The sequence below is a fragment of the Chelonia mydas genome, chromosome 2 (genome assembly GCF_015237465.2).
Source record: "Chelonia mydas isolate rCheMyd1 chromosome 2, rCheMyd1.pri.v2, whole genome shotgun sequence".
NCBI lineage: Eukaryota > Metazoa > Chordata > Testudines > Cheloniidae > Chelonia > Chelonia mydas.
The window spans coordinates 222,200,457-222,221,530 of record NC_057850.1 but is presented as its reverse complement, the minus strand read 5'-3'; the positions used below and the strand labels follow the sequence as shown (position 1 = coordinate 222,221,530).

The window sequence follows — 21,074 nt, the reverse complement described above, 5'->3', positions numbered from 1 at the left end:
GTGAAGATTCTCTGCAAAGCCTCTGGGCATTTGATTCCGCATAAGGAATTTGCTATCTTTCCAGAAAGACATAATATTTGAGAGGTTGTTATGGACAAGTGACTACAGAGAGGAAAATGCTTTTTCAAAATCTAATTCTGTTCTCCTGTTGAGTTTTGATGCTTTTTAAAATATTTTTTCTGACCAACAAATGGTTAAATACTTGAATAAAGGTGCTTTGTTTGTTTGGGGGAGAAAAATATAGCTAACATTTTTGATGTGACCACTGAAAGAAACGTGAGCTATCTCCTGCCGCTCTAAAAGCGTGATTGGCAAACCCAGGATCAGGAAAGTGCTCTGCCCTCACCAGTGCTGCTAGCGCACTGTCGAAGTAAATACAAATCTGCACTTTACGGTGTTTGCCAAGTATTGGAGAAGGACGCAGTTATTAGGCCAAAGAGCCAGGTTAGAAAGGTTTTACTAGGGGACTGCTAACAGTGGAAGTAACCAGAAAGTTTGGTATCTATAAAGCAGTAACTGACAGTAAAAGAAAAAACTCTCAATCCCAAAAGCATGTTTATGTTTCTTCCTTATTCAGGGCATAACACTGGCGGAGTTAAACAGATTATCTTTTGATATGATTTTGATGAGTCCTCCATGTCAGCCATTTACAAGGTGTGTATAACAAATATTCCAGTTCTGGAGAAAAATGCAGTAACTATGAATGTTTATTAAGTTAAAAAAATTCTCAAGATCCGTACACTTTGTGGTTCATATCTGTCTATATTTTCCCATGTATCTTTTGCTATACCTATTTCTGTGTGGGTACTGGACAGATCTTTACTGGATAAGAAGTAGGTCTGCTAGGATGTACGTTTATTTGATTAATTCCAAGTGTCAGGTTTCAATAGATGAACATAATTACTTTAACTCTGTATCAAATGATATGGTCAGGTTCTAATAATTTTACGTTTGTTGAGTAGTCCCTTACTACTACAGTAAAAATGGTGATGGGCTAGTCATACTTTCATAGTTCAGTCAAAATTGCTGAAGCTTGATGTACCACTTATTTTGCATCCTGTACGTGACCTGTGAAAGTTTGTGATTATTTTTTTTTATGGCCTTTTAAGATACCTCCCCTTGCTTGTTAATGGTTAGAATCTGATCTCTCTCAATCCAGAGTAACTCCAGACAGAATACTGGAATTACTCCAGGGTTACACCAGAGTGGCCAAGAGTACAATCTTCCCTTGTATATGCACTGACTTTGGACACATACTATCCTTTAAACTGTACTGGCTTATTCTGCAATAAATACTATGATTTGACAGAGAATAAGGGGATCAGAATCAGGGTCTAGATAGAGTTTATATAAAGTCACAAGGATTTTGAAACCTATTTGAAACCTGTGTGGATACTGGAGATAGTATGTGAAAGGACATACAAATCTTTAGAGCATCTGGCACGTAAAAATATCTTACAATGCCGGCTACAACAGTGCCGTGCAAAGGTCGGTTCTCACTTTCAGGTGACATTGTAAACAAGAAGTGGGCAGCATTATCTCCTGCAAATGTAAACAAACTTGTTTGTTTGAGTGATTGGCTGAACGAGAAGTAGGACCAAATGGACCTGTAGGCTCTAAAGTTTTACTTTGTTTTGTTTTTGAATGCAGGGTTTTTTTGTACGTAATTCTACATTTGTAAGTTCAACTTTCATGATAGAGATTGCACTACACTATTTGTATGAGGTGAATTGAAAAATACAATTTCTTTTGTTTTTTACAGAATAAATATTTATAATAAAAATAACTGTAAAGTGAGCACTTTGTATTCTGTGGTGTAATTGAAATCAATATATTTGAAAATGTAGAAAAACATCCCAAAATATTTAAATAACTGGTATTTTATTATTAACAGTGCAATTAATCGCAGTTAATTTTTTTTAATCACACGATTAATCACAGTTAATTTTTTTAATCGCTTGACAGCCTTAATAATTACCTTAACTCGAACAGATCACATGGCCAGGTTCTAATAATCTTACTCTTGTTGAGTAGTCCCTCGCTCCATGAACCGTCCCATTGATGTTGCTGGAACTACTCGTGAAGTAAGGTGCCACTCAACATGATTAAGGGTATCAGAATCTGGCCCTCTGATCATCCCAATGACTTTAATTTCCAAAAAGATGATCTTTAAGAATGTGTTTTTGATTCAAAACAATGTGTGGAGTGGGTGGTGTTGTTTGTTTCCTCCCAAATCTACTGTTTTGATTATGTACTGATAAGACAATGCTATGTAAGATTAATTGGGAAACGAAAAATACCAAAATGTTGTTGTTGTTGTTGTTTTCCTTTTTAAATAAGCCAATAAAAATACAAGCTCTGGGCCTGGAATCACTTAGCCAAGTAAAAAGAAAAGGAGTACTTGTGGCACCTTAGAGACTAACAAATTTATTAGAGCATAAGCTTTCATGGGCTACAGCCCACTTCATCGGATGCATAGAATGGAACATATAATAAGAGATAGATTATATATATTTTTCACACACATACAGATAAGTTGGAAGTTACTATACAAACTGTGAGGGGCTAATTAGTTAAGATGAGCTATTAGCAGGAGAAAAAAACTTTTGTAGTGATAATCAAGAAGGCCCATTTAGGCAATTGACAAGAAGGTGTGAGGATACTTAACTTAAGGAAATAGATTCAGTATGTGTAATGACCCAGCCACTCCCAGTCTCTATTCAAACCCAAGTTAATGGTATCTAGTTTGCATATTAATTCAAGCTCAGCAGTTTCTCCTTGGAGTCTGTTTTTGAAGCTTTTCTGTTGCAAAATTGCCAAGTAGTCCCATTTAAGTCTATGGATCTACTCATATAAATACAATTATGCCCGTGGGGCTGGATCCTGGAAGCTGCTGAGTACTCTGGGCCCAATCCAGCAGAGCACTTCAGCCTGTGATTAACATTAAGCATGTGAGTAGTCCCACTGAGTTCAGCAGAGCTTCTCATGTGCTTAAAGTTAAGCACGTTTAAGTGCTTTGATGGATTGGGCCCGAGAGCTTAGCACTTTACAGGGTCCAGCCCAAGGTTAGATATTTACAGGATTGGGTCCTATGTGATTCTTAAGCCCTAACCTCTTTGTGACTGAGTCTGGGAGTAAATATTCATTCCTTAGAGCGCTGAAAAAGGTCCTGATCCTTCAAGTATATCCATGTGTGCAGACACTGGTGCCTGTGCAGAATCCCTTGTGTAAGCAGGACCTAAGTGAAGAATTGTAAATGTTTTGTTTTAAAAGCAAATATCTAAGATGACAAGCTGATAATTGTGTTCTATACATGTTTTTTTTTCTTTGTCCTCCCTTAGAATTGGCCTGCAAGGTGATGTATCTGATCCAAGGACAAACAGTTTTCTTTACATCCTTGATATTCTCCCAAGGTATAAACTGATCTTCTAGCTCAGCCATTTAAACTTTTGAAGTTACTAGGCATGTATAATATTGTACCAAGGGAAGCCATCCATATTGATTTTAAAGGATGATAGTATAATTGCACTGTGCTCATCCACTTGTTTTCATAGAATCTTTTGTTGCTTGTAAATTCTAGTTTCTTGCTAACACTAATAACAATTTACAGCTTATTGTTTTGATTTCCATGTTTGGTTTTCATGACTTTCACAAGTCCATTAAAAAACTCTGGACGCACCATAAAGAGTAGAGGCAGAATATTCTTTTGAATTCAATGGCAAAATTGACTTTACTTAGGAGCAGGGTTGGGTCCTATGGTCCTTGTTGGTGGTTGTTGTATAAATATCAAGACCAGTACATCTGAAATCTCCAGGTGAAAAAGATTTCTGGTTCCACCTTTTGAACTGATTATGGTTTAAACCAGAGCTGGTAAACTACGGCTCTCGGGCCACATCCGGCCCGCGGGACCCTCCTGCCTGGCCCCTGAGGTCCTGGACTGGGAGGCTAGCCCCCGGTCCCTCCCCCATTGTTCCCCCTCCCCCATTGTTCCCCCTCCCGCTGGATTGGGCACCAGTTGGCATCAATCTGAGCATTTGGGTTTTGCCCCTGTGAGGGATCAGCTAACCATCAGTCATTCCTCGGAGATCCTACTTATATTGGAGGTTGGGATCAGGCTGCCAGCTTCCTGCTTTTCAATCCTTTCCCGCAGAGGGGATCTGGCCACCTTCTGCTTTTCTTCAAATTTTTGCTACACGAAGTGGGAATTGGGCCATCAGCAACCTTTCCTCTAAAATATCTTGTTGTCTTTGGAAGATCTTTTCTTTTCTTCCTGAGATATTGATGGCAAGGGGAAGGAGGTGGTCCCAAGGATCCTGACTCCAGCCAAACTATCTCTGCAGGTTTTCTGCACATGTAACTGGGTGCATGACAGCAGTAGTGTCAGTTGTTTTATTTTTGTTTTCTCACATGGTGACATTGTGTCACTTTGCCTAGGGCTGAGATTCATGTGTCCTGTCATGCATATGCAATGCTGCATTGGCTTCTGATGGAATCTAGCACAACATGCTATGGTCAGTTTATACTTTTATGGTCTCCATAATTTTATTTTCCGAGCACCTCACAATCTTTAGTGTATTTCTCCTCATAACACCCTTGTGAGGCAGTGCAGTGCTATTGTCCCCGTTTTACAGATGCGGAACTCAGGCACAGCGGCTATGTGACTTGCCCAAGGTCATACAGGAAGTCAGTGACAGCAGGAAATAGAACCTAGGTTGTCCAAGGCCTAGGCTAGAACCTTAGTCACTGGATCATCCTTCTTCTCTATAAGAAGGATGGTAGAAGATGTATTTTCATCGTTCTGGGTAACAAGCGTAGGCTCCCCGCCCTCACCTCTTCCCTTTCAGTGAAGGCATAAATCTAGCATGAAACTCACACCCACTGGATATCTGAGCACTTTGGTTCACTAGCTATCTGAATTATAGTGGGAGGATCAGCACCAAGATACTAAATGTTCTTGGAGCCCAAGAACGGAACGTTAATGTAATTCTCAAATAAATTGATGGTCTTCTGAGTCTCATCTTCACAAGTCTCGCGTGCTATGTATGCTAAAAATAGATTTATTACTGTTGTATTACAGTAGAAATTAAAGGCCCCACATGAGAGTGGGGTAAGTACTGTAGAGACATAGTAAGAGAGTTCCTGCCCCAAAGAGCTTATGATCAAAATAGCTAAGACAGACAAATGACAAGTAAAAGGAAGTTTGATTATTTTCCCCATTTTATGAATAAGGAACTGAAGAACTGGAAGATTAAGTGACTTGCCCAAAGTCACGAAGGAAATGAGTGGCTGAGCCAGGATGATTTAGTTGGGGATTGGTCCTGCTTTGAGCAGGGGGTTGGACTAGATGACCTCCTTTGGTCCCTTCCAACCCTGATATTCTATGATCCTGACCCACATCTTGCCCAGTCCTGTGCCTTAACTGCAATTAATTGCATCCTTCCTCTGTGTTGAATTTGTTGTAAAAAATAGGTCTGTGAGTTAATTGTTTATTAGATTGCTACTAAGCTTATCCATAGATCACAACACATTTCAGAAAGGAATGTCAGTACCATTGTCTCTATTTTACAGCTGAGGAAACTGAAGGGGGGCAGCTCTTCTTTGGAGACAATTTTTTGGAGACAATTTCAAAGTGGAAATGGCGCATTCTGATTGCTGCGTGGTTAGACTGAGAAGATAGAAACTTTCTTTTTCTCAGCTAAAAGACATAAGACTGTGCTACATGTGACCCTTATCATGACAGGGCAAAGCAGTCGGGCTTGGCTGGGAGAATTTATCTCTGTGTCCCAAAAGATGCTGCTAATCTCTCTTGGGCAGAGTGTCAAAGGGAAGCTGGAATGGCTGCGGAAAGATCACAAAAAGGCTGGGGTAGCCATGGCTGCAGAGTCCTCTGGCTCCAGGGGAGCGTGTTTTGCTGAGATAGTGTGCATGTGGTTTTTGGAAATGACCTCTTTGCCAGAGACCAGACATGAAAAATTCTAGCCCAAATGGGAAAACGTTCAGTAAAGTTTGGACTGAATAATCTGTAGGAGTTCCTGTTTTGTATCCTTAATTGTAATATCCTGCACAAATTTCATGCACAGTATTATAAAGTAATTGCAACTTCCTTTCCTGTTTTTTACCTTTTTTTCAATCTTTTATAGAGGAATACTGGTGAAGTGGGGCTGGCGGGGACGCTGGGGGTGGTTAATGCATGAAGGCATGGAAAGGGAGAACTTGGAGATATTCTGGATCTGAGGAGGCCCAGGAGTCTTCAGCCGGTGGAAGTGGAGTCTGGACACAGAGGGCATGTCTACACTGCAATAAAAGACCCATAGCAAGTTAGCTCGAGTTAGCTGGCTCAGGCTGAGGGGCTATAAAATTGCAGTGTAGATGTTCTGGCTCCTTTTACATTCATGAAGGGTGGAGACGCTGGGAGATAGTGTCTCACCTGAAGCAACTTTAGACAAGGGTTTTAGCCTGTTTAAAGTTTAGACTCTAAGAAAGGGGTTATACTTTTTGTTTTATATGTAACCATTTCTGTTTCCATTATCCTGACTCTGTATCTCTTAAATCTTTATCTCTGATGAAAAACTTATGAGTATTTTTACTATAACTGTATCTCAGTGCTGGGGTGTTACAAAAGACCTGATCCTGAGTTATACCAGTCAAGCTGGTGCATTCTGTTCCCTTGGGGTTCACAAACCTGATCATTTCTATGAGTGGCCAGTGACGGGCTGAATACTACAGGGGGATGCTTTCAGAAGGGCTTGTGGGCTGGGGTGCACCTTTTGTTAACCTGCAAGGCAAAGTAAGGCCTGGGAGGAGGTTGCTTAGGTAGCCACCAGACTGGTGGTTTCAGGGAGCTGACATCCAGGTAAGCATCAGCAAGTTGCTCTCTTGCTGAGGCAGGAGGGTAACAAGGTGACTCGAGTCCTGGGCACCTGAAGAAGGTGTCACACCTCCTTTATCATTATTGTATTTGCTATCAGAGTTTAGGAGTATATCATGATGCAGTTGTTTTGTGTGTTGGGGCTCCGTTTTTAACCTTCCCGATCATGTTTGGAACAATCCATTTTACTGGTGGAAGCTCTGTGGAGCTCATATGTGTGACTCATGAATCAGCCAAAGAAGAATGCTCCAGAACAAAATGAGGAGCTCCCTCCTCCAGAGACTAAGCCTACTGCCTATGCAATGAGCTTGGTTCCAGACTCTGAGCTCCTGCCTGGCATTGATGCCACAGGTCTTCAGACTAGCCCCATATTTAAAGTAAATTTCCACAAAAGCTAATTAGACACAACAGAAAATGTCTGAACGCGAAACTCTCTGAAAACAGTGTCTACTAAAACGAAACACTGGGTCTAATCCTGCTTTTGCTAAAATTAACGGGAGTTCTGACACTCACTTGGGTGGGAGCAGGATCAGGCCCGTTTTGTTACAAGTTTTCCACACGCTGGATGAGAGGGTTTTTTTTCTTTCTTCTCATCATGTACCATCCAGACCGCTAACTTATAGCCTTATGAATGAGAATGATGCTTTGATAAATGAATAAAGGTCAGTGTTTTCAATGGTAGGCACCTAAATCCTTACCTAGCACCTAAGCAAATGTGGCCTGATTTTCAGAAGCGCAGAGGCTCTGCAATTCTTATTAACTTCATTGTGAATTACATGTGCTCAGCATCTCTGAAAATCAGACCACTTTTAGCCTAAATTTGGCAACTTTCACCTAAATCTTTCTTATTACTAAACAAATCTGTGCTGTTGATGTAATATGGTTTACATCTTACTAAACTACATCGACTTTTCTTTTAGGCTCCAGAGGCTGCCAAAGTATATACTTTTAGAAAATGTGAAAGGATTTGAAACGTCTTCTGCCAGGTCTGGTATGATCATTTTTAATTAGGAACAGTATTAGGTAAAGGGGAGGGGCAGGTAATTTTATTTTTTTGGAATTTAGATTAAAAGAGGAGTGGAGTGAAATAGTGCATTTATCAGTTTCAGGTTAAAAATACTATTTTAATTTTACAATTAAATTTTTAGGGCGTGGGGGACTTTATTGAAAAGTTATTGATTTCTCCAAACTGATAACATAATTTAAAATTGTTGCTAGCTGGTAGAAGCTGATGTGCATCTTCATTGCCTGTTTTGTCATCTTGCGTCATTCAGGAGAGATCTATATTTTCAAAGAACAATATTATCATACAACACAGGGCGTGGGTGTAGCTCTCACAGCTTTTACTGTGGTTCCTTTCTAGTGGTCGTAGTAGAGGGGCAAGGGTTAGCTGAAAGCCTTGTATTCGTACCCTGCTTGACTGACTGACTGGCACTGAGAATTTGGTGTGACCTCATCAGCAAACTGCGCCGGCAAATAGTAGGCTTCTAACCTGGAAAAGTTTTGGAAATCGTAATTCGACTTACATTTTGAAATTTAGGCTACGGCTACACTACAGCTTAAGTCAACATAAGTTATGTCACTCGGGGTGTGAATTAGCCACCCCCTGAGCAACATAATTTATGCCAGTTTAAGTGCTGGTGTGGACAGCACTATGTCAGCGGGAGAGGTTCTCCTGCCGACATAGCTACCACCACTCGTGGGGGCTGCAGTAATTAAGCCCATGGGAGAGCTCTCTCCTGTCAGCATAGAGTGACTACACAGAGAGCTCTCCCATGGGCTTAATTACTACACAGAGAGCTGACAGCAGTGCAGCTGCACCGCTGTAAGCTTTCTAGTGTAGCCATAGCCTTAGTAATTGGAAGGTGGAGACTGGGGCTTAACCCAAAAATGGAAAACTAAATCCTATCCACTGCTGTGCCAGGTGGGGAGAGGCTGTAGGGATCCTCTTTTGCCTAATCCCTCCTCCCCCCATGCAAACAATAGGTCAGGATCTTTCCATAGATAAAAGCAGTAGGAGAGAGAGGAAGCTGCCTTATGTGCCAGCCTGCACATCACCACATGCCTTCATGAACACTGTTTGCGAATTAGGGGGCATTTCCAGCTCCCTGTTGGCTTCTAGGTGCCCTTCTGCTTGCAAGAGCTGTAAACTGGGCCCGGGCGTGTCCCTGGCCTATCTTGTGGGATCCTGTCCTATAAATGCAATGATCTGTATGTCAGAAAACATACCAGAGAACATTCCTCTTTTTCCATGTGGTCCCTGCCAGGCCAGGATTTAGATCATAGTCCTTACTTTCAATGTGGATCCAGCCTGCTATTAGGCTGCAGAGTATAGTATACCCTATATCAGACACTATCCTTAGTAAGCAACCTTCCATTTTAATAGTCTCCTCAAAATATATGGAGTAGACTTTTATTAGAAATCCCCTGTGCTAAGCAACCAATTGTTGTGAATCCCTTACTTCAAACAGTCTTTCCTTTATTGTACTGGTGTAGTACTTAAATAAACAAGCTCAGACGTAAACATAGGGAGATACTGAGGTGTCAACTCAAGAATCGTTAAGTAGGAGTTTTAATATCCTGCTTCTGATCCAGTGTTTGTAAATAATTTTGCAAATCACATCTAATGAGACTGTCTCCTACTGATTGGACAACATGTTGTAAGTACTTTTGAGAGACCGGATACTTTCTTCGGAGGATGTTTGCTACAAAGTAGTTGTGGTGTTTCCATGAAAGTCTTTTGTAATTGCTCCTTGCTTGGCTAGTGCAACGCTATACTTCGCGTTCTTTCCTGAAACATAAATGTATGACCATACTGGATGTCTACAAAGCTGTGTTTGAGTATTCTAGTGTGTCTGCTGACTGTCCTAGTGACTACAGTATTGCATTTAATGGATCTTTATTTAAGAAAAGAAAAGATGTGAACAGAGAGTATATTGCACTCTGTGTCTAATTGCATATGAGCAGTAATTGGCTTTATTTATTTTTTTCATTATCAGAGGCAAACTTGTAGAAACACTAAAGAAGTGTGGATTTAAATACCAAGAATTTCTCTTGTCTCCAACATACGTGAGTAGTAAGATTATTATAATTCATCCAACTGTACCAAAGAATAAATGGGATATTTGGAAAGAATTTCACATGCTGGAAGAAAGGGTGATGTCCAATTTTGTGGACATTTCTTTGGACTGGTGGTGCCATCTGACTTAGCTTTGGGTTAGGTTAGGATATTTACATATTTGTTCTGCTTATTGCTGCTTGAACATCCAATGGATACTGTTTAAATCAGTAATTCAATTAGTTTTGCGTGTCCAAGACAGGATCAGGCCATTACTGTGTTACATGTAAATCTCTGTATCTTTGCGATCCAGGGTCATCCTTCTTTGTGACATGTCTTATCTAATTTTCTTGTTCATGTGATTGAACATCTCCTCTTGCTTCTTCATTGTGACAGGTAATGGGCACTATGTTTGCCCTAAAAATTGTAGTTAAAGACATTTCAATTTTTCTCTGACTTCCCACCTTACATACAAAGTTTAACTTTTCTATTGACTTGCAGACAACAGTCAGAAACCTGAGAAAAATCAAGCATTTCTCTTGCTTGAGAAAGATTAGGTAGGGAAGGTGTGATCAGAGACACAATAAATCTGTGGGAAGTGAGGGCACGCACCATACTGCAAATAGATGGAAAGATCTGAGTTGTACAGTGTATGAAAATTGCCTGTACTGCAGATCCTTAACTACAAACTAATGATGTAGAGATTTCTTCATGGGCACATTTTAAGACACAATTTTAGGCCAGTTGAAAATCGCATTAGTCTAGGGTAATGTTGGTTAATGTTAACAGCTTTGAAGTGGTAAACATTTTAAGTGCTAAATATTAATACAAAAAGTGGTAACTTGCTCCTTTTGTGATGGTGCAGATTGCTTTGATTCTCTGTACCATGTGGACTGATTGTTTTTATGGGGTTTTGCTTACAGCTTGGCATTCCCAATTCCAGGCTGCGATATTTTCTGATTGCAAAGCTTCAGTCAGAGTTACTTTCCTTTCAAGCTCCTGGGCAGGTGAGATTCATTGCTATTCCTTGACTACTCTTTGTTTCAAGGAGACTGAGGGCTAGATCTTTATCTGTGCAAAGCTTATGCTCAGCTGCAGAGTGTGTGCATAAGTAAAATGGCTGTAAGCCACCTTTCCTTTTTTCCTGATTCTGGCCTCGCTGGGGGCTGAAATGGCTCCCACTGGCTTACATAGCTTAAAGTAGTTCCTAGGAACAATTTTGCTGACTCAGAAGAGATCAAGGTGCTGGGCACTCTGGAACCTTTTCTTGGAAGGGTGCAGGATGCAGCAATGTCCTCTAGGACCCTTAGAGATAGAAAATGGGGGACCACCCTGTGCCCCTTGAAGATCTCCATAAAGGAGGGAGTGGCCCACAAAGCCTCAGGTTCCCAGAAAAGAGTGAAGAAGATGCCCAGATGACGTAGAAAGGTAATGGTGAATTCCAAGCCTATTGAGACGGACATAGGCATGTGTGGGAGGGGGTGTGAAACTCACCAGAGGTTCACAAACATTTCAGCAAATCTGGTCTGAGTCTCAGGTTACTAGCCACTCCTCTAACCAAGCAACTTTCACCTGGTCCTAGCTTTCTTTATGATAGTTTCGCACAATCCTTTCTTCCCCTGTTTTATGGAAGTGAAACGTCAAGATCCATATTCCTTAAACTGGCTGCGTACATCTACAAAGCATGTACAAGTTAGCGCGTCATAATGCCAGAATCCTTTCAAAATCTTGATAGACAGAGAATCAAGTCTTATTTTATACTGGACAGCTCTGTATGACTTCCCAGACATTGCTACATGGACTTCTCTCAGTAGTTACCTATTACAGTACTAAGTACAGTATTTTAATCATTTGCCTATTTTGTTCCATGCTAGATATTGGAAAATTTCCCAGATCAGGAGCCAAAAGCTTCAGTGAAGCACAGAGTTGCTGCAGGCTTGGAAAAAGAGAGCTCCTTCACGTCACCCGAAGAGGAGCACATTGAGCCAAACTCTGGTTCTGATGCTGGCAGCGGACAGTGTTCGCAGAAGGAAGCGTTCGTTTTTAAACTTGAAACAGCGAAAGAAATGGAAAGAAAGCGGAACCAGGACAGTGATCTCTCTATTCAAATGCTAAAAGACTTCCTTGAAGAGGATGGAGAAGAAATGAGTCAGTACTTCTTGCCACCAAAGGCCTTACTGCGCTATGCTTTCCTGTTAGACATTGTGACACCCAGCTGCAGGAGATCCACTTGCTTCACAAAAGGGTAAGTGTCCAGGAGAGTCCTCTGGGGGACCTTATCCAGACATGTTAAATGCAAACATTTCTTTGCAGTCATCTTAAAAACCAAAAGCAGCGTTCCATCAAAAAGCAAGACATTACTGTAACACATTTCTCGTTATTGCATGCTTCCTGATTCAACAGAATATGAGCATGAGAATCGCTCTGGCAGAACATCGTGTGCCCTAGACACAAAAGCACTCACAAAGACAATGCCATTTGTTTGGTGACCTTCAGAGAAGCTTAATTACCCCTGGCGGAAACATTGTTCCAGTAGATTGGTGGAAAACTAATGCACTAATTAATTTCTTTATATTACTTACACATAATGCTTTGTAACTTCAGTAACAGCTCCTTTCCTCATTAAAACTGTCGCTAATGTATATTTAATTGATGTTGTAAACAGTGGGGCTAAATCCTCAGCTGTAGCTCCACTGAAGGCAATGGAGTTATGTCCATTCACATCACGTAGGGATCTGGCCATACATTCCTTATTTACAACGATTAGTTTCATTTTTAATGAAGAAATGCACATATGACAGCTCATTCAGTTTAATATCTGTTGCTCACTGGTCTAGTAGCTTCCTAATTTGTACTCTGCATTTCTAAGGCACAGTCAGTGCTGAGTGTTCTCAATTCCCATTGACATTAGAGCTAGTTGGGAATTATTTGATGAAAAGTTTTTTGTTTTGTTTTTTGGTCAGAAAACACTTGATTCATTGAAACCAAAACTTTTCACAGGAAAGGGGTCAGTTTTAAGTAATTTAGTGACTCAGATATTTTTAAGTTTTGAAATTGTCAACAATATTTTGACTTCTAAAGTAAACGTGTCTGGTTCTCTAGTTCAACACAATGTTTCCATAAGCTAATTTATAGAGCAAAAACATTTTACAAATAAAAAATGGTCAATCAATTTCAAAATATTTCATTTTATCAAAACAAAATGTTTTAGTTCACCCAAACCACTTTTTCCCCCCAGACTTTCAGTTTGTGAACATTTTTTAAGATTGACTCTTTTTTGTTTAGGGCAGGAAACTTTTTTTTGAAACCTTGACAATTTTTACAGGATGAGAAGATCATTTTTCTTCCAGCCCTGACTGACATCAGCACCAATACAAGTTGAGGGGAATACTGGAGGCACTCAGCATCTCACCAGACTGGGCCCATAACTAGCACACTTAGTTAAAAACCCTGGGCCAGACTGATTCCTGGTGTAACTCCAGACATTTCACTGCAGTAGCAAGGATAAATTTGGCTCATTATGTTTTGGTTTTAAAATATACTTTTATGTTACAGAACGGCCCAAAATAGGAAAAGTGTCTGGCTCGCTGAAGTGCTTTAATGTAGTTGTGGGATAGCTGGTTTTGGGAATAACCACAGCACTCAATCACCCCTCGCTGTTGAACTGGATTGAGGATGGGGGAAGAACATGTTTATCTTGTTGACTGAGTGTACAAGTACAAAGCATTTCACAGCACTGTAGGCTGTGGTGCAGGCAATGAGAGGGAGGTATGGGACATTTTGAATGACAGAGCAAGTTAAACCCTCTTTCAGAGACTGCTCTGATGGATCCCTTTATAAAACCATGTAGCCTTGACAAGGATATGCTATTGCCAAAGGAATCAATCACCTGAAAACTCATGTAAAGCAAGTTACTGAGAGCTCTACATAATGTAGAGAAAACGGATTTTTTTATTAGAGTCACAAGGGAATACGCTATACCCAGACAGAGACTAGGTTGCCTGAGTCAGACTAAGACATTTTAAGTAGTTTACGTACATAAAGAGAAGAACAACAAAATAATAAAACTTCAGTAAAGTAAAAAGGTAGAACATGGGGTTTTCTAATCCAGCGTCTGCTTTCCATATAAGTACTGAAAAGTAACCAACTGCCCAAGTACTAATGTTCTTTTTTTCCTATGCCAAAATTTCCCAAATTTCATTAAGTACTCAGTCTAGGTTAGGGTTGTTGAGTTATCTCTAGTCAGCAACAATAAAAAGAAATATGAACAGCTAATAAGAAAAGATGTAATTCTTCCCAAATTTATAAAAACTATTATTCAGTTTGTAAAGAGCCGGCGATCTTTCAGAGTATTCGCTTAGAATTATATTACATTATCTCTCTACAGAAACCAAAATATTGTAATTTTTGGGCAGTTCCACCATACATAGTATATATCATGCTACCATGTTTTCCACAGTTCCTTCAGCGTAAATCATTTAGAATCATTTAGCATCTTTTTTATAATAACATGGAAGTATGAAAAAGATCACCTGCCAGAATAAGGCAGATTTGAAGTACCAGTTTAGGAACTACTTGCAATTATTTTAGTTGTTTTGCCGCCGAAGTTTTTGATTATTATTATTATTATTTATAAATGCAGGTACTTTGTGTATATATAATACATTAGAATTCCTCTCATATGGGTTACCTTGTGAAAACAAATATTTGTTAAAAATGTATGTTTAAAAAATTAATCAGTTGAAGACCATGTATTTAGAAGATGGTTTTAATTGCTTACATCATAATCCATAACTATGTTTGGGGCCCTGATCCAGCACAGCATTTACATACGAGCTTAATTTTAATCACATGAGTAGTCCTGTTGACTTCAGTAGGGCCACTGAAGTTCTTTCCTGGATCAGTGCAGGAGTGCTCAGCTTAATGCAGGATTGAGCCTAACCAGACTATTGCACCTGGGGGGGGCAGGGAAGGACTTTTCCCACCGCTTTTTCCCTTTGTGGGGTATGTAAAGCCCAAAACAAAAGGCAGCCACCATAGTTTATCAGTTCATCTGGAAGGGGTGAGTTAAGCTCCCAAGAAGCTGTGCAGAGGACTCCATAAAAGCGGTCTAGACAATGGTGAGGAGCAGTGTAGCGAGTAGCATAAGGTGAGGGGCATGGCTAGTGGTTGTGTGGAATAAGTGCATCCAGAGGCGTGATGCAGATGGGTGGCTGTTCCTTAGATGTTCACTGTGCAAAGCCCATTTATTTTGCTTTTTAAATCCCTGTCTATTCAGAACTTCCTTGCACAATAGTTATCATGCAAGCAGTGTATGTCTCTGACAGTCTGGCAACCCTATAATTATATTTAAATGATAGTCTGTGAGAGACTGTTGAGTAAACATGTATTTACAGTATAAACCACAAACCCTCCAAAAGAACCAAAATATAGCTTATAATGTCAACTTTTACTATTATATGCTGGATATTTTTTGACTGCTGTAAACAAGAAAGCAAGTAAAAATATGTTCAGCTAATGCCAAAATCTGACTGAATTTCTCTGCTCTTCATGAGTGAAAATTAAAATTTTAGGCTCTCGCTAATGGTCCTCTCCTCCTTTTGAATACAAAGAACCAAATTTTCAAAAGTGGCCATTTTCATTTTGCATGCAAATCTAAATAGATGCTAAATTGGAGAAGTTCCCGAGTTGTGTACCCAAAAGCCCATTTGCACTTACAAATGCATAATTTGTGTATGAAACTTAGGTGGCCATTTCTGAAGATATTATGCCTGAAATCCTTGACTGGTTGCTCTATAGATTGTTACCATGGATAAATCTCCTGAGCACTGATGGGAGAATAATCCCCAAAGATTATTTTCAGAGGCTGGTTTTGTAGTCCCAGGGTTAGTTGTGTTAATAAGAAGGCCTTTGTGTAACCTTTCCAGAAGACTATTTGTTAGTGCCAGCAAATTAACCTCCATGCTTTTCTTCACTCATCAGTATTGTAAAGCCTAATAGAACTTTTCATGTATGATTTTTTTTGTTGTTTTTAAGGTATGGTCACTATGTAGAAGGAACGGGCTCAGTGCTGCAGACAGCAGAGGATGTGCAGGTACAGGATGTATTGTAAATCATATCAGAATGATTTATTATTTTTTTTGTCTTACTACTTTGGCTTAACTATTCTGGATTTATTATAACCAAAAATGTCTTCAGGACTAAATCTTACAGCACAGACCAACTATCTCTCCGGATCTTCCAGTATTTCCAGTTAATTTACTATGAGTACCCAGAGGGAGTATATTAAAGTCATGGTTATGTGGGAAGATTGTGGGTATGCGACTATTTTATCATGCCTATTGCTATGCGTAGTATTCACAATGAAACCTGAAAACCTTGATATGGGCTGGGTCTGTGGATAATTTACAGTACAACAGATTTTTGCCTGTAGGGCCATTTGTGGGCCAGTTTTTGCACACACATGACCGTATTTTACAGCAAAAATGTCAAACAATTAAAACTCAATTTTTTTAAATTTCAAAAGTATTCTATTTTGCATTGAAACACACAACATTTTGAAATTGTCCACTTTTAATGTGAAATTAATCAAAAAGTGATATTTTAGCACAGGAAAAGTAAAACAATGAAATGGCAGGCTTTTTTTGATGAAACATCACAGAGATTTGTTTACTGTTTTACAGACCCCATCATACATATATGGAAAGACTTCACTTTTTAATCCTTGGCCAGAATTTAAATAGCATTTTTGGGTGTACAAGGAATGCAGTGTTGGAACATAGAGGAATATCAAAGCTGTCAGGTTTAACAAAGTATACATAGCATAATTTTAGTACAGGATGTTAGTTCCTGCTTATTGAGTCATCTTTCTTCTCCAGTGTTCGACAGCAGTTTATTATCCTATGGTTGCATATTTGAATATTTGTATAGCCTCAGACTTCAGAAAAAATGATTACTCGTTCTTGACAGCGTGATGGTTTTTCTTGTAAATTGTAATTGTTGAGACATTGTTGAGTGCAAAAGTATAGCACAAACTATACTTTTAAACAGAATGCACAGCCGTACTGTTGTCTTCAGCAATGCAATCACCTTAAATATTTCATAAAGATACGTTATGCTGTAATTTTATGTAGTCGTTGTCCATCATCCATATCTGTTGTTTTGTACTTTCCCCACAGCTAGAATCAGTATTTAAATCCATTGAGATGCTATCAGAAGAAGAGAAGCTTATGAAATTGTCAACACTAAAACTAAGATATTTTACTCCTAGAGAAATAGAAAATCTCCATGGATTCTCTCCAGAATTTGGTATGTGCCTCTGAATTTCCCCTGTTGCTCATCTAGTCTTCAGAACTACATCCAGAATTGCCAAGCTGGCATTTTGAAGAAGAATGCTTCGCTTTTTGTGTGTGTTAGTTACTACAATATGACTTTATTTTAATGATGGATTATTATTATTTGGACCATTTCTCTAAACTTCTATCAGTTTTTCCCAGTTTATAAGATCAAACCTATGTGTTGTATAGCCAAATAGGCTTGTGAATGTAAAATGGGAACAACAATGCGTTTTGGAATGAAAAATTGCTGTATTATGAAAAGGCAGTGATGAGAGGCACTCGTTTGACTTAGTTTTTGTTTCTTCTAATTTTGGGGTTTGGTTTTGTTGTTTCCAACAAGTGAGATGCAGAAAGCTGTCCATTATCGTAATTCATGTTCTCCTTTGACTTTAAAAATAGATTTACTGGTGCTTTTAGCATTCAGCTGTTGGCAAAAGTAATTACAATGTGGAACCATAAAAGACTAATTGTTTTATTGCGGTCAATGTTATAGGTCCCATAAGGTTAACACAGCAACGTTATCAAAACTGCCCCCTTCTTTCTGGCACCTGTGACTTGCTTTCAGGAGGATGACCTCATGCTTTTCTCTTTCCTGTTCTTTCCTGTTGTTGATACAGAATGAGAGAGAGAGAGAGGTAGGAGAACGACCCAAAACAAGCCAATGCTTGGGGCATAATTCTCATCAACGATGTTACAGCTTTGCCAGTGCATCGTAAAGGGGCCATGGTGTAATGAAAATCAGGCCCTTAATGTTTTATGCGAAAACAAACTGAAAGCAAGTAGAGTCTGCATTCTCTGCCAGCGGGTGTCACCAGCAGAGCAGCATCCTTAAAAAGCAAATGTGACCTAAATTATGTGAGACAAGGTCCAAAATTGTGCAGTGAGCCCCCCCCGCCCCAAACTGTATTAGGCACTAACTCTCTGGTGATGTTGGCTAGACTTAGGCCAAGGAAGTACAAAGTCTGAGATAATTCATCCAGGCAGGTGAGGGAGCAGGGTCTGAGAAAACGTGTCCAGTGTGGTCTGTCAAGCCCAAGAGCCATTACTGTTCTAGCTGGCTTATAGGTGTGTGTGTGTGTGTGTGTGTGTGTGTATATATATATATATATATGTGTGTGTGTGTCTATATATACTTTTTAAACCTGTGTAAATCCTGAGCCTAACACAGTGGATTGCTTGGGGAATGTGGATGGGGATCCCAGGGGAGGAATTCAGGCACAAATGAGCCTTTGGAGGAGAGTGGCTGCCCAAGTCTAGGTGCTAGGGAGCTGGGCGGAATGGCTGGAGCTGGCAGGAGATGCTTTTTACTACAGTAGTTTGCATTCAGGGACTTAATAGCTGGCAGAGAAAGCTGGAACAACGCCTCCCAGCCATCTCCTCCTGGGCATCCCTCCCTTGGTTCAGCCTCTCCCCAGCGAGGAAACTTGCTGAATCAGCACATTCTGGCTGCTATGACCACATCCCCCTTCCAGCCAGTATTGCCATCTTTGGGGGCTCTACTGCTAGACTGCTAGCCCTCCTGCCCCCACATCTGTGCTACGCCAGTGAAGCTGAATTAGCATAGATTGCAGGGAAAGCTGTGCTTCATGGCCGTTAGTAAAATCTTAACAATGTGTGTGTTGCTCTCCGTAGGCTTGATCCAAAATCCACTGAGCTCAGTGGGAGTTATTCCAGTGGGGTGTGGCTCAGATACAGTGTGGGGGACACGTGTATTGCAGCTCTCAGTAACTGCATCAGGAAATGTTTGTGCAAGTTCCAATGGATTGGAAGATCAGGAACAGACCAGACTAACTTTGTATTGTACATTGTTTTTGTTTTAGGCTTTCCTGACAAGATAACAATGAAGCAACGCTACCGTCTCCTGGGAAACAGTCTCAATGTACATGTAGTGGCTAAACTGATCTCACTTCTGACTGGATGATTCTGAACCCAAACTTGATGAGTGTTCTCTGGTATAGGTCCTGCTAACTCCGAATATACTTTCCTTCTTTGAGAAACTTAGTAAAGGTTGTAGCCGTTTCACAAAAATCATCACTAACATTTAAATGTCCATGCAAAGTATCTATCTGGAATAGATTTATTCTGCTGAACAACTGGTATATCTTGAATACCTTTTGTTTATGGAGGATCTGAGCTGTTGGAGCAAACAGTTAACTGTTAAAATGGAAGTTGCCAATACTTGTACTATTTAATTTTTATTTCTAGCTTGTAAAATACAACTGCAGCATTTGCCAATGAAAACAGGTAAAACTGTCACTTCAACTTAAAACAAGTTTGTCTAGAAGCTGTCGTTTAGAATAAAAAATATGTGACAGGCAGTTATTTTAATAAAGTTCAGGTAATGTGTTCTACGTGTTGAATCTCTTTAGCTGTAAATATTATTTTGTTCTATTCTTAAAAGAAAAAGCTATTGTGAATATCTTCTGACAATTTATTGTAATTTTGTTAGGTTTTTACAAGAAATGTAACTTTTGTAAAACTGATAAGTTCAGTATTTATATATAATAGTTTTAAAAAAAACAAGATGCCAAATCTAACATAAGTATCCATCTAATCTTTCTAGGTACTTATGACCCCAGCTCACAATCATGGCTGAGCCTGGTGTGACTTGTTTAATGGTAACCTAAGAAAAATTACAACCCTGACACTGACCTCACTGATCATGTGCTACCTTTTCTCCCTGCTGTCTCTACCACACCTTGGCCTGAGCCCCCTGCAACATATCCTCAGTCCAGAAACAGCTTGGAAAACTCCGTGGCGGCGTGGCCCATGCAGTCGGGCCCCATAAGCGGTTGGGCAAGGCAGTTTAGCTGCATGCAGTCCTCCGTCTTGACCCCCTCCCCTGCGGATGCATCCACCCCCGTGCCAACTGCATGAAAAAGGGTAAAGAAGGGAAAGCGAGTGGGGGGGCAGGGGACGTGCCGTTGCAGGTAGGGAGTTTCTGTCATTAGGTTGATTTCACTGTTTGCACTTGTTCATGCACTTTTTGTTTTGGAAAGGTTCTGTCATGACTGGTGCTTTGGTGTGGTAATGGCAGCAGGCCTGCCTGGCAATGAGTGAATGTTGTATTGTTTTAATACAAGCTATAAATAAAGCTTTTTATGTCATCAGGAAAGTTTATTGCTATCACTGCATCTCATCTTACAATCAGTATTTAAAATAATAAAGGTAAACACATGATCAAGACCAATTAGGTATTAGTAAGGAAACTCTATTCCTCTGTACACTTAGGTACAGCAATCCGCACTTCATCACTTCCATACTGTTAATCTTCCCCTTCTCCCCTATTTCATAAGTTACCATGCAATGTACTTGGTGAATATGACAATCAAGCCCCCTTGCGATCGGGCATTCATACTGCACTTGCCCTGAAAGGGTTAATGCAATCTGAGAAGGAGGCTAATTAACCCAACAGATCACAGCTGAGGGGAATCAGGTGGTTAAGTAACCCACTGACTGAGGGAGGGAGCCCAGCTGAGGAGCAACAAGCAAAAACAGGAAATTAGCAACAGAGGGGGCCGCTGGGAAACAGTACATTCAACAACTATTTTCCACCTGCTGAGTGTGTAATTAAACCTTTTGCCAGGGCCTCTGACATCAGGGAATGGTTTCATAAGCCAAGACAAAAGGGAGTGTGCAGGGTCCCCTGAATAATTGTGTTGACAGTAATTCCATTTGTGACATTGTTATTTGGTGGGAATAGTGTCCCAGCCTGTCCATTAATGTAGACTCCCAATCAGTGAAAATCCCTACCATCATGAACTCTCCCCGTGCAGCCCACATCAACATTCATAAACTCACCTCTGGTCTA

General features: G+C 40.1%; 1 protein-coding gene across 6 annotated transcripts in view; it reads left to right on the top strand.

The window, feature by feature from the left end:
- Positions 1-20,373, top strand: part of TRDMT1 (tRNA aspartic acid methyltransferase 1) — a 40,944-nt gene extending 20,571 nt beyond the window's left edge. For 2 of the 6 annotated variants that reach the window (XM_037890785.2, XM_037890790.2), the window contains exons 3-11: positions 578-654; positions 3,342-3,413; positions 7,789-7,854; positions 9,868-9,937; positions 10,850-10,933; positions 11,801-12,171; positions 15,963-16,020; positions 17,105-17,234; positions 19,084-20,373. In XM_037890785.2, the coding sequence (XP_037746713.1) occupies positions 578-654; positions 3,342-3,413; positions 7,789-7,854; positions 9,868-9,937; positions 10,850-10,933; positions 11,801-12,171; positions 15,963-16,020; positions 17,105-17,234; positions 19,084-19,184 (1,029 nt within the window). In that variant the 3' untranslated portion in view covers positions 19,185-20,373. Of the gene's footprint in view, positions 1-577; positions 655-3,341; positions 3,414-7,788; positions 7,855-9,867; positions 9,938-10,849; positions 10,934-11,800; positions 12,172-15,962; positions 16,021-17,104; positions 17,235-18,201; positions 18,329-19,083 lie in introns of all 6 variants that reach the window. The other 4 variants (XR_006289062.1, XM_037890786.2, XM_037890787.2 and 1 more) reach the window with 4 other exon arrangements.
- The last annotated feature ends 701 nt before the right edge of the window (positions 20,374-21,074 follow it).